Here is a 13,077-nt window from a genome sequence, read left to right as displayed (position 1 = left end):
TGGTCTGACATCCCCTTATGTTTTTCCTTTGTTGGCATCCCTGGACCAGACTCTTAAACACTGTCGTGTCTGCTGGCAGGCTGCTTTATGGTGACATCCTCATGATCCTCGTAGTTGAATGCTTAAGATGAACAGTTATCTCAGGAAACGAGGAACATCCATTTTGCATCTTACAAGGGAGGGAGAAGAGCAGTGGGATCACAGAGGTGTTAAATGAATCATCAAGCTAAACTCATTAAATGCCTTTCTTCTTTCACCCTCATCTCTTGTAGACCTTAATCAGGGTTCTCATCTGTGCAGCGACTGCACGTTGAGGACCTCACAGGGATAGAAGTTATGAGAGAAGGCACTTGGCTCCAGGGATGGATGCTCAGGTCTGCCCTGAGCTGAGAAGACAGGTTTCCCACAGAACTGCTGCTGACCCAGTTTTATTCTCTCCTGTCCTAGCCTTTCTTCAGGCTTCTGAACCTGCGCAAGCTGGGTCTGAGTGACAATGAAATCCAGAGACTTCCCCCTGAGGTTGCCAACTTCATGCAGCTGGTGGAACTGGACATCTCCCGTAATGGTAAGGTCAAAGCGAATGGGGAGTGGGTGCCCCACAGCCCTGCTGTGCTCACGCCCCTGTTCTGGAAGGGCAGCACCTTCCACGGCCCTGCAGAGGGATCTCTGCTCAGGAGCTGTGAAAATAGGGTTGTCTTACTGTGTCTTAGGCTGTCACCAGTACCTGGCGTCCCATTTTCCACATGTTAAGCTCTTCTCGAGTCTCTTTTTTTTTCTTTCTTGTGTTTTTTTTTTTTTTTTTTCCAGACATTCCAGAAATTCCTGAAAGTATCAAATTCTGCAAATCCCTGGAAATCGCAGACTTCAGCGGGAATCCTCTCTCCAGGTGGGAAGACACATGCAACCCTTTTGTCCAGCTGAGAATGAGAGCTGGAGATTTTTGTTCTCCCTTCCTCTGGTCTTCATCTTCAATTGGCTTCCCCTGAGGTCAGATCACCCTGCCTGTGCCAGGACCTGCTCTCCTGGCAGGGGCAGCACTCGGCAGAGCTCCCCCTCCTGCGTGGCCTGTGGCTGGGGTTGATGAGCCTTTAGTCATGCTTTTGCCACTGGACTTTTGTCCTCTCAGAAGAAGTTGTGACTCCTTCCCCGCCCCTTCACCCTGGTGCACAAACCAGAATGGATGTGGACTGACTCATTGTACTACAGAGGAGTAAAGAAAGGCCTGCATGCCATCCTTTGCTCCCTGTCAGCCCTTTTTGTGCTCTCTCTCTTATTTATAATTTGAGATGGCTGACCTTTGAACTTTGTGCTTGACCTCATAGTGCCCAGACTGTGTCTGAGAATGGGCTCTCTGCCTCGGCTCTTCAGTCTTCTGTCTCTGCAGCCCTTAGTCCGTAATGTTTGGGGATCTAGGCGTGGCTCCTTTGCCCTGGTGAGCCATGGTTTCAGGTGTCTGCCAGGTCCGTCCATGCCCATCTGGCTCCAGAGCCCTTTGTGCTCGTCACCCTTTAAACAGCTGCAGCTCTCTGCTTCCCTCTCGTGGTGCCAGGCCACGGAGTGGGAGTCCCTGTGCCGTGGCACCCGCCAGCGCTGCCGCGCTGGAAGTTATTTGTCAAGAGTCTTCTTGTGGCCGAGAGCTGCAGGATGCGTGTGGGGAGCAGTGGGGCCGGCGGGCTCCGGGGTTTCTCCTTCTCAGGGTCTTCCCCTGTTCCGTTGCACCTCGGAGCCATTATGCTGATGGTGCTTGGTCCCTGGGAATGCTGCAGTGCAGAAGCACCCTTGGATGGGCGTTTGGATTACTTGGGAGCCCTCCCTGCTTTAAGTTTAAATGGTCACATGGCATAATTTAGTCTGGGATTAGCGTTTGAGCCAGGTTTGCACGCCTGGATGTGTAGTGACTTTGGTGAGGGGGTGTTGCTGTCTTGGAAACGGGGCATGTCCTGGATCAGGAGCCAGAGCTGGCTCCTGCTCTTCCCTTTCCACATGCTGATACCGGTGGGGATAAGTCTGGCTTCGGGGGGATTTGAGTGAGGAATTTAGGGCTCGTTTTCCGCACAGAATCAATGGTGTTTTGTTCTGTCATGCTTTCACAGGCTTCCAGAGGGCTTCACCCAGCTTCGGAGCCTGGGCCACTTGGCCCTGAACGATGTGTCCCTGCAGAGCCTCCCCGGCGACATTGGGAAGTGAGTCTGTCCCTCGGGACAGGGAGGAGGGTCGGGGGGGGGCGCTGGCGGGGCTCGGAGGGGAGGAGTGTGCCATCCCAGGTACAGCTTGCTTATTCTTGTTAAAAGCATTATTCTTGTTAAAGACAGCCTTTTTAAAAAGGTTCCTCTCCTGGTCTCAGCTGCTTCTCCCCTGTGGTATGTGGCCCAGGCCAGGCGTGCATCCAGGCTTCTCAAGTCCTCTATCTTTCCTTATTTTACAAGTGCCAATTTGCCCCTTTCCAAACAGGTGTGGTCTGTCCGATGATGTTGAAATGATTTATGCTGCTAGCAAATGGCCAAGGCAAGGCCCATGGGGCTTTGCCTGTGGGGTGCAGTGCCCTTCCCATGGGATTTGCCTTTCTACACGTGAGGGATTTTATCTTTTTGGGCAGACAGTCCTGTATGTGATACCGTGTTTCCTCGTCCTGAGTTTGGGCACAGTGTTGTCTCCCCGTGATTTTGCAATAAGCAGCCACCTTCATCAGAAGTCATTTAAGATCCTCCTTGTTTTTTGTTTTCCCCCGCCATCTCCATTCATGTGCACACACTCGTGTATGTGCATCTGTGCAGGTCATGAGGGGTGGTCCCAGGGGAAGGGATATGAGCATCTCCTTGTATCCCTGAAGCCCTATTCAGTGAATCTGGCTTTTCGCTCCCTTTTCTCTTGCAGTTTGGCAAACCTGGTGACTTTGGAGCTACGTGAGAACCTGCTAAAGACTCTCCCCACGTGAGTGTCTGTCTGGTGGCTTCAGGAGTCTCCTCTCTGATCATTCTTGCTGATTCCTCAAGGATTTTCTGTTTATTTAGTACAAGCTCTAGCATTTGGCTTGGGAGGGCTCAAGGCTTTGCGTAAATTAGCTGCATTTTGCTGGATTTCTGTAAACTGGGGTGAGGAGGGAGAGAGATGGTACAAGGCTTAAGAACAGGGAAGGATGTTCAGAGTCTGTACTCAGCCTCTCTGTCAGGACTGATTTGGAATAGACAGGGTTCGACCACAAAGCTGCGGAAATGGTAGAACCATTTTTCCTGGAGAGGTGGAGCGGATGACGGATTCTTTTGGAAAATGAGAGAACAATGTACTGATGTGGGTATAGGAAGAACTCTGTATATGCTGAAGTTCATGACCTGAAGAACAGCAGAATACGGCTGAAGATATATTTTACTTCTGACATCTCTGTTTTTGTGGGTGTCCCTTGTGATCTGGTTGTGGGAATGGGTGGGATAACTGGCTTTCCTGCAGCAGACAGAAAATAAGCCAGCAAGGGAAAAGAGGTAAGTGATGTTAAATGTTTCAGAGAGTCAGGGACAGAGATGAGTTCCTGGTGGAGGATCTGTTTGAAACAGCTGATGCTTTCAGGTAGATAGGATGTGGAGAACTAAAGACTCTGCACATTAATCTCTGTTTTGGAGCCCATGAGAGTTGTTTGAGTTTCCTAACCTACATCAGCTCTATCAGCCTGTCTTTTGCCTGCTATTCCATCCAGCTGATGATTCCTGCAGTGTTCCTTGAATGTATCTTGGAAGGGATTCTGCCTGACTTCTTTTCGGATAGCAGTGTGTTTTGGGGCCACGCAGACTCCTCAGTGAACGTGTGAAGCGTGCATCTATTGCCACCTTTCCTCAGTGCCCTCTTGCTGTTCACAGCAAGTATTCAGTTTGGCTGCCTGTACTTTCCCTCTTGCTCCTCTGCTTTACTCAAAAAAGAGGGCGAAGGGGGTGTCTGATGATGCAGTGTTCGAGGAGGGCTTTGAGGCTCTGTGCAGTTAGGGCTTTAGTCTTGCTGCTTCTGGTGGCCGTGCCTCCATGTGAGATACTGCTTTGATTCAGGCACACGCTCTTCCCAGTGGTTGTTTTCCTCTGGGACCTGCAAGTACAGGCGTTGTGTGACAGCAGTTACATCTGCTCGTAGAATTCATGTGTCAGCTTTGACCCAGAGGACAAGACGCTTTCAAAGAGGAGCTGGTCAGCACGCAGGCCCCCTCCCCGTCTGGGGGTTGCAGCATGGGGGCACAGTTCACATGAACACCGTCACCTTGTCCCTGGTGCCGGAGTGCACAGGAGTTGTCAGCACTAACACCCCTGCAGAGGGGCGGTGTTGGGAGACCCTCACGTGCAGTGTAGCCTCAGGGGGAAGGTGAGCCCCAGAGCTCGTGCCAGGCTGAGAACAGGCAAGCAGGAGGGGTTTGGGTCCTGGGGGTGGGACCCCTGCTGCCTGTTCCACATGTCCTTTGCATCCTGCAGGCAGGTGCCACCCCTGCCATGCGCCATTTAAACAAAGGGCCAGTAGCTCCATCCAAAGTTGGGCCTTCAGACCGCAGTGAAGAACCGTCCTGGTGGCTTTTCACCATCTGGGAACCAGCAAGTATCTAGAGTTGGAGAGTTCAGTCCATAACCAGACCCATACCCCTTCTGGGGAGACCCCGTGCCCAGAGCTCCCTTGTTTCCCCACATCAGATTTGTGCGCCAGCAAGATACTTGTAACATGCTGTGAGCTTTTCTCTGAAAGATAAATCCAGGCTTGATGCTCATTCTGCAGTGCAATTCCAGCTTCTTTTCATCTCTCCCCAATTCCCCAAATTCTACTTTTGGATGATTTCCAAAAGTAGAAGGAGGATCTTGAATATCTAAAGCAATTTTCATCAGATCTGTCAGTCAAACATGAGATCAAAATCAATGGCCAAAGAAATTACAGTGGTACTGTCAGGTACTCTACCCAGGTCTGCAGCTCTTGTACTTAGCCTGGTTGCAAATTGTGCCCAAGAATGGCTCTAAACAAGTCCAGGTGATCTTGCCAAAGAGAGAATGACTTACCAAAATGGCTGATGCTTTCAGTTTTCAAGGTTCCCGAGCCCAGCATGGAGATGGGCTTCAATACCATGAATTTGTGACTGCGTAATGCGTCGGTGTCCTTTTGACTTCTGTTGCTGCTGTTGAGCTCCTTAAAAGATCCAGCTTGCAGTGACCTTGAGTCGTGACAATTGAATTTCTTTGGTTAATCTTCTGCTGTCAACTGAGTTCTAAACAGTTTGTCTTGTGCAGCAGATGATCTCTGCTCATCTCTCCCACCCAGGCAGTTCTCAGCTTGGCAGTGACCTGTGAGGGGTAGCTCTTGTCCAGGTGTTCTCATGGGAGAGTGGAGACATCTGTCCCCAGGCATTTTGCAACATGGACTCCACAGCTCACTTGTCCCTGTTTTGGGAATTAAAACTGTGAAGGGACAGTCAAGGCTGCTTCACCCTTCAAAGAGCAGCCGTGGAGTCATGGTGAGAGACTGCTGCACAGCAGGATCCTTTCAGTGATCCTGTTGGTAAACCTTTGCTTGACTTAATGGAATATCTCAAAATCCACCACTGTATAAGGCATGAACTTGCTTTTCCTGTGTAGCCCAAATATTTTTATAGCCTGGCCTGGGCAAGACAGATCTCTTTTATTGCTTTCTCACAGATCTGCAGCCCCCAACTTCCTCAGTTTGGATGGCGCTGAGTGGTATAGCTCTTGTTTCCAGAGAAATGCAGTGATTTCTGTGTTAGGCCAATTTCTTGAACTGAAGAGCCTCCCAGCTGGGGGAGTGGGCAGGGCTGAGGTGGCAGCTCTGCCCTTGTGCAAGGGGAGAGGCAGCAGCCCCTGTCTAGGGAGGTGGAAGCTGGAGTTGGTGGCTCGGGCTGAGTGGAGGCCACGGGAACAGCCGTGCTGTGCCTGGGGAACCAGGTCCGGGTTTGGCGGGTTGTAGGCTGCAGCCGTGGTGTGTTTGGGTACTCGGGGCATGCCCTCGGACCACCAGTCTTGACAGGCTTTGGCTCCCATGAAGGCTTCTCGTATCTTGCCTAGTGAGCTTCTTGTCTGTACGTCTTGACTGCTCTGGAGACATCGTGCCAGTGTTGTCCTTCCCTTTCTCTTAAGTAGCGTGGGCATCCCAGTCAGGGAAACCGAGGCTATTGAATTTGTCATTCCTGCCTCTCTCTGCAGCTCCACTTGCCCCCCAGTATGTATTGTCCTCTGCTGACCCTCTCCTGCTACCTGTTAGTCTGTGCCCAGGTCCCCATCCTTGCCACAGAAACGGGCAGCAGTGTTAAGGTGTGGCTTCTCATCTATCATGTTTCGCTCAGAAGAGTGTGTTATGGTGGGAGGGGGAGAAGGCGAATTGGTGCTAGTGGGAACTGGCTGCTCTGAGACTGCTGGTGCTGCCGAACCCAGTTCCCTCGTGCAGGTGGTCTGGCTGGGGGAAGGGGACCAACTCCCCTAGGCTGCTTGGTCAGAGGGATGTGGAGAAGGTCAGGATTGCCCCACCTGCTTGAGGAGTTACTAAAAATTACATAATGTGTTTGGTGTTCCTTTTTTTTTTTTTTTTTTTTTTTTTTTCTCCCCCTCTCTACTCCCTGTATCTTGCAGTTCGCTCTCCTTCCTTGTCAAGTTAGAGCAGTTGGATCTTGGTGGCAATGACCTGGAAGTACTGGTAGGTGAGGGATGGGGGGGAATACGGGTGGTTGGTAGGGGCAGAACCCTGAACCTCTGTGCAAGCAAGTGGGTGTTCATCTGAAACACAAAGAAACAGATGTGCAGGTTGTTTGGGAAGATTCTTTCTTGCCCACCATGGCCTGGGCATTGTTCCCAGCCTAGAGTTCTCCTCACGTGTTGGCCCATCTGTCTCGTGTCCTGCAGCCCATCTTGCTCTGCTCTTTCCAAGCGCTTTTGCTCTGGGATGTTGGTTCTTGCTCTCTCTCTGCCTCAGGATCTTTCCTTTCCAATGAGACTCCCTGGTACTTCCTTGCTCTTCCGTGTTGCCCTGCCCCAGGCTGTTTTTCTGCTAGGCCAACTTTCTGCCTTTCTCCTTTCTGATTTAACGTCCGTACTGCCAAGTGCAGAACCGTTGGACCGTTCCCCGTTGTTCCCGGCGGCGGAGCATGGGGTGTGTTCCCCCCACACTGGGGTGCCCGTGCAGAGGGCTCAGCCTGAGCATGCTGGGGGCCAGCCCACGGTCTCGGAATTCAACTTATCTTGGCATTCAGGGACATCCAGTGATCTTTAATTTTGTAGCTCTGGATTAAGCCATTCCTGATCCTGCTCTTAACGTTCTGGAATGTTTTTTTGGCAGAAACCCATCTAAACTGGGAGGCAGAGGAGTTTGTGCAGCTTGCTATGTGCAGGGCTGCAGCTTACGTGAGAGAAGGGCTGTGGTGACACTGGGACCACACTCCAGTGGTGCTTTAACTCCAAACCCAGACGCCAGTCAGTGTGTGTGGTGTTTGTGGAGTGCTGCTCTGAGCGTGTGTTTGGTTTTGTGTCTGAGAGGAGGAAGAGGAGAAAGATTTGTTTCTTCCAAGGCCAGAATTTCCAACCCCCTGTTTATTTCTTGCTACCAGACAGTCCTTGCTGTTCTCTTCCATATTTCCTGTGGGGATCTGCAGCCAGTGTGCCATCCCAGACATTTCCAAACAAATGTGCTGCTGTATTGTGGCACGCCAACTCGTTAGCTTCATAGACATCTGCTGAGCGGTTCTAGGTGTGAAAGCAACACCAGTGTCTAGCTCGCAGAGGTGATTTGTAGCATCCTAGAGCAGCTTCTCCCCTGCGGAAGGGACTGATGCTGTTACTGTGCTGCTCTGTTACAGCCGGACACTCTGGGAGCGCTCCCGAACCTGCGTGAGCTTTGGCTAGACCGGAACCAGCTCTCAGCCCTGCCCCCCGTGAGTACCTGTTCAGGAGCCCTGACCCCGCTCTGCTCCCTTCCCCGGCTGCCCCTCAAGCCACAGTGTCTCCTCTCTGACCCCAGGAGCTGGGCAATCTCCGCCGCCTGGTCTGTCTGGATGTGTCGGAGAACAAGCTGGAGCAGTTGCCCAACGAGGTCAGTGGGCTGGTAGCTCTGACGGACTTGCTGCTGTCACAGAACCTGTTGGAGTGCATCCCGGAGGGAATCGGTGAGTGCTGCGGGGGGCAGCGCAGGGGCTCCCTGCGGGCCGTGCCGCTGGCGGGGGGACGGGTGGGGGAGCTGGGCGGCGCGGGCAGGCACCGAGCGCCACAGCAGGAGAAGGTGCTGCTGAGCAGAACTCTGCGGGATGGGTTCAGGTCCTCACTCTGCACTGCGTGGGGGAAACCTGCGAGCGAGCCTGTGGGCAGGGAGATGGTGCCTGCACTGCGGGGTTACCCGATCCCTGGTGGCAGGCCTTTGAGCCCGAGAAGCAGAACAGCGTCGGGATCCCCAGCGTAGCTCACACCTCGCTTGTTGCCCTGGCCAGGTCAGCTGAAGCAGCTCTCCATCCTCAAGGTGGACCAGAACCGGCTGACAGAGGTGACAGAGTCAATTGGGGACTGTGAAAATCTGTCAGAACTCATCCTGACGGAGAACATGCTGACGGTAAGTACAGCAGCAACCACGCTGCCTCACCAGTGCTGGTCACTTTAGCCACGTGCCAGGGATCTTTTCCCATCTTTTGGCCTCTGAGCTGTATTTCTGAGTGTGCTCCAGCTGCTCTGATGCAGAGTTTCACCTGGCGCACAGGCTTTTGAGAAGGCCCTGGTGGAAGCTGCTTTCTCTCACTCTTTGAAGAATTCTCTAGGACAGCTGGCATGCCTGTGCTAGGACAGCCAGTCCTGCAGCCCATCAATCTGATGGGAGCAGGACTAGGTCAAAAGCTGCCTTTGGTGAGGGGCCGTGGAATAGTGTAATTTAAAATGGTTCTGCTCCACACTCCTTATGATTTGATTGCTAAAACACAAGTATTGGGAAGGTACAGATAAACAGGAGAAAATCTGGTAGTGTTCTGAGTGTGCTGTGCTGAGGTGAAGGCTTGGCAGGTAACAGCCTGTGAACCTGAGGGAAAATGTGTCCCAGAGCTGTAGTGAGAACTTCATCGAAAATGTGTCTGTCAGGACAGAAGGCAGGTGTTTTGTTCCCCGGATAGAGAGCTTTATGTCTTCATACCTTTCTTCAGCTGCTCTTATCTCTTGTGACTACTGAACCGTCTCCTTCCCAGGCCTTGCCAAAGTCCCTTGGCAAGCTGGCCAAGCTGACAAACCTGAACGTGGACCGGAACCGGCTAACGTCCCTCCCAGCCGAGATCGGGGGCTGTGGCAACCTGAACGTGCTGTCCTTGCGAGACAACCGCCTGGCCCTCCTGCCGCCAGAGCTGGCCAACACCACAGAGCTGCACGTCCTGGATGTGGCAGGGAACAGGTCAGCAGCAGGAGGGGGGACCTGGCTTGTAGGCACCTTCCGAGGGGAAGCAGCAGCATGGGCTGGGCCCTGGCATGTTTTGGGAAATGTGGAGAAGCCCAGACTGGCTGCTCGGGCCGTGTGTCCCCAAGCTTTGCCTCTTAACCCTTCACCATGTTACCTGAGGACAGGGCAGAGCTGGCGCAGAAGCCTGGGGGCCATTTGCCATGTGTGATAGAACAATGTCCGCCATGATCCCTCCTGCAGGTTTTGTAGTTTTGTTATCAGTCCTGAAGTGGTTGGTGCCGAAGCCTTGTTTATGGTGTGCACAACCCACAGTGTGCAGGTATCTGTGATCTGAAAGAGCAGCAGGTTTTAGCTGCAGTTCTGTTAGCCAAGGCTGGGATTTTCTGTAGCAGTTGGAAGCCGACCAGAGGTTCTGTGTGGAATGCTTTCTGTGTGCTGGTCAGGGAAAGCATCACTTTTCTGTCTCAGACCCCCCCCAAGGTTCACAGTTTCCACGCTGTTGGTGGGGGTTGCCCTGTGCTACAGCCGGGTGCAGGTGGGTTGCTGAGTCCCACGTGTGGCCGTGGCAGAGCCCTGCACAGCCTGGGGCAGCTGCTGTGGTGTCAGAGTGGGGGATCCCACGGCAGCTTGGCTGCACTGGGGCGGTCTGGAGCAGCACTGACGTTCTTTCCTTACCAAGTCAGTTTAACCAGCAGTTCTTTTCTTTTGCAGACTGCAGAACTTGCCATTTGCTTTGACAAATCTTAACCTGAAAGCCCTGTGGCTGGCAGAAAATCAGTCCCAGCCCATGCTGAAATTCCAAACAGAGGATGATGAAAAGACAGGAGAAAAAGTTCTCACTTGTTACCTGCTTCCGCAGCAGCCCTCTCCCAGCCTAGGTAAGAGCCTGCTTTCTGAGTGCTCTGAGCACCGTGCACTCCGGAGGGGGCTGCGGGGAAGAGGCGTCGAGCCTTCCCCTCTGCTTGGTCACACTGTTCATCATGAGTGTGATACCTGCAGCAGACTCAGGCTCCTGAACGGCTGGTGGCCACTTTCCAAGGCAGAGATTGTTAAAACTGGGAAATTGCTTCTCTGCTGGGTGATAAAGAAGCTCCAGCCTAGTCTTCAAGTCTTCTGCCTTGATCTATTGACTGAGTAGTTCATTGTCCATGAGGACAATGTCGTGACAATATTCTGGTGTCAGTACTTGACTCGTGCCTTAGTCCTACCTTTTTCCTTAGTTCTTGGGTAAGGAGTGCTAGAGCTGAGCCTGCAGGTCCTTCTGTAGAGCTGCTCTAGGTCTGGTGGGAGACGTACCAGAGGTGACAAGATCTGGAGGCCACATCCTTTGTCCTCGAGGCCTCCGTGATTTGATGCCATGAGCAGATACAACACAAGTGCCCTAACGGGTTCAGAACTGTCTCTCCCTCAAGCCTGCAGCCCTGCTCGTTCAGTAAGTAGCTCGCACTGTGTTATCTTTCTTCCCAGAGAATCTTTTGCAGAACAGTGTGGATGACAGCTGGACAGACACCAACTTAAACAGAGTCAGTGTGATTCAGTTCCTGGATGAACCCAAAGTAGACGATGATGATGAGTCTGGAGCCGAAAGACGGGTAAGAAGAACAGTTTCTCGAGGCTTTTTACCTCCCTGTGGAAACGTAGGCACAAGCTGAACTTTTTTCCTAAGCTGAGGAGCCCTTATGGCGTCCACGTTTCACCCTGTAATGCTGCTGCAGACATGATGCTCCTTGGTGCCCCGAGGAGACAGGCAGGTGTGAAAGAGAATTCCCGGCAGTGTGAGCAGACGCAGGTTGTGACGCTGCGGGGTGGGAGTTGAGCTGTGAGCGCCCGCCTGCCCCGCCCGGGTCCGAGACCCCTGAGCCGGGCATCCCCACCCGCTGGGGCCCGTGCTCTGGAGCGTCCTGGCAGGCAGCCAGCCTCAAAAACTGCCGAAGATCATTTTGCTTTTGTTGCAGGTGCAAAGGGCAGGATAAAAGTTTCAGTTTTCAGCAAGTACTCTGTTGGTTTATATCTTCTGCAGGATTTTTTTTCCTTTTTATCTTGTGGAGAGAGATTCTTTTGAGATCTGAATCCTCCTGATAAATTGTATTTGCATCTGTCCTTGCAGCACGTGTATGCTGCTGGTGTTTGGAGGTTTTGTGGGGGGTTTTGATAGTTTTTAACATTGTTGTTAATTTTAGAATACTGTTTTTCCTGAGTCCTAGCTGGCATGGAGCTAGCTCAGTATCACCAGTTCAGGTAGCAAGACAGGCCTGTCAGGCGTGTTACCGGACGCCAGAGGGATTAAGAAGATATCCCACCCCTGTGTTCCTTTGGGGGTTTCTGTGTTGACGCTTTCCCATTCACTAAGTCTGAAGAACGATTTGAAACTTCCCGTCCCTGCGGTTCCTCCCAGTCCCTCCACCAGATGGAGAGCAGGATCCCGCCTGAGAGCGGACTCTGAGCAGTGGTACCTGCCTCCCGTTCCCTCCTCCTCCCCGCTGCGGCTGTAGTAGCTGTAGGGAGCAGAGGCCCGGGTCAGACCCTGCAGGGTGAGCTCTGGGGGCCACCGGCTGGCTCCAGCACTCCGATAAAACGTGTTACCCGAGGCGGGGCGGCGTGGCAGGTGCTGCTCTGCTGCTGAGCCCCCGGCTCTGGATGTTTTCTGTGGCAGGGCTTGCAGCGCAGAGCCACCCCCCATCCCAGCGAGCTGAAGGTGATGAAGAAGGTGATTGAAGTTCGGCGCAGTGAGGTGCACGCTGCAAAGCCTGACCCGGACCTGAACTCTCCGAGCTCAGAAGTGAGTCCTGTTCCCTAGGAGACGGGTGACTGCCGTGGACTCGGGCAGTGGGGAGGCAGCGTGTGTGAGCCGGGCAGAGAGAACCTGGGGAAAAGATTGGGAGGGACTAAGCATGGGTTGCCTGGATTCCAGGGGTTGGAATCTGCCGTGGGATGTCAGCTGGGGCCACTGGGACAGGGCGAGAGATGCAGCCAGAGCAGAGGACTGTGTGCAGTGGTGCAGGGAGAGGAGGAGAAGGCTCTGATATTCCCAGTAAAGGATGGTGGGAACAGAGTGCTTGGAGGAGGCGTCTTGCTGCCCAGGTGTGATCCTGGGAATGAATGACCGCACAGATGGAGGGGCAGGGTGAGACGCAGCAGTCAAAGTCAGGGGAGCCAGAGGAAAAAGCTGTTTCTGTTGGTACTGGATCGTACCCCACCTCACAGCAGCCATGCTGCCTCGCTCCATCTGCTGCTTTGGCTTCCCTCTGACTTTTACAATCCTCTCGCCAGGAGAAGAGGCTGAGCACCATGTCAAACCGCAGCGAGGACTCCCACCTTTCCAACAGCACGGCCTCTGCCGACTGCAGGGGAGAGGAGCAGGGAGAGGATGGGGAGAGGGGCTGGGCAAATGGGCAGGTGCCCGACATGCACGAGCTGGAGAAGGAGGCGAAGCCCCGAGCTGAAGAGGAGCATAAGGAGGCTGCTGACCAGGAGGAGGAGGATGTGGAAGTGGAATACAGTGAGGTAGGAGCCTAGGAACTGCAGCAGGGTCATGATAAAAAGGCTTGAAAGTTTCAGAGGAAATGGTAAACAGATGTGCAATGTGTGATTTGGGCATTGCCAGCGGCCAGTACAGGCTGTGGAAGCCAAGTTCAAGTAGAGATTCAGGCAGCCGGGGGGGCCGGGTCCGTGGGGAGCTGGGAAGGACAGTGGGGG

At 53.2% G+C, this 13,077-nt stretch overlaps 1 protein-coding gene across 1 annotated transcript in view; it reads left to right on the top strand.

The window, feature by feature from the left end:
- The first annotated feature begins 444 nt into the window (after nt 1–444).
- Nucleotides 445–13,077, top strand: part of LOC113476201 (protein scribble homolog) — a 28,346-nt gene continuing 15,713 nt past the window's right edge. Inside the window, exons 1-13 of the mRNA XM_026841535.1 lie at nt 445–565; nt 808–886; nt 2,094–2,183; nt 2,875–2,931; nt 6,594–6,657; nt 7,814–7,888; nt 7,975–8,119; nt 8,438–8,556; nt 9,176–9,375; nt 10,093–10,259; nt 10,849–10,973; nt 12,035–12,160; nt 12,652–12,885. Coding sequence (XP_026697336.1) covers nt 532–565; nt 808–886; nt 2,094–2,183; nt 2,875–2,931; nt 6,594–6,657; nt 7,814–7,888; nt 7,975–8,119; nt 8,438–8,556; nt 9,176–9,375; nt 10,093–10,259; nt 10,849–10,973; nt 12,035–12,160; nt 12,652–12,885 — 1,515 coding nt within the window. The 5' untranslated portion in view covers nt 445–531. The remainder of the gene's footprint in view (nt 566–807; nt 887–2,093; nt 2,184–2,874; nt 2,932–6,593; nt 6,658–7,813; nt 7,889–7,974; nt 8,120–8,437; nt 8,557–9,175; nt 9,376–10,092; nt 10,260–10,848; nt 10,974–12,034; nt 12,161–12,651; nt 12,886–13,077) is intronic.

The sequence above is a fragment of the Athene cunicularia genome (genome assembly GCF_003259725.1).
Source record: "Athene cunicularia isolate RWA chromosome 2 unlocalized genomic scaffold, athCun1 chr2_part1, whole genome shotgun sequence".
Lineage (NCBI taxonomy): Eukaryota > Metazoa > Chordata > Aves > Strigiformes > Strigidae > Athene > Athene cunicularia.
Note: the sequence above shows the minus strand (reverse complement) of the source record. Positions and strands in the feature narration are given on the sequence as shown.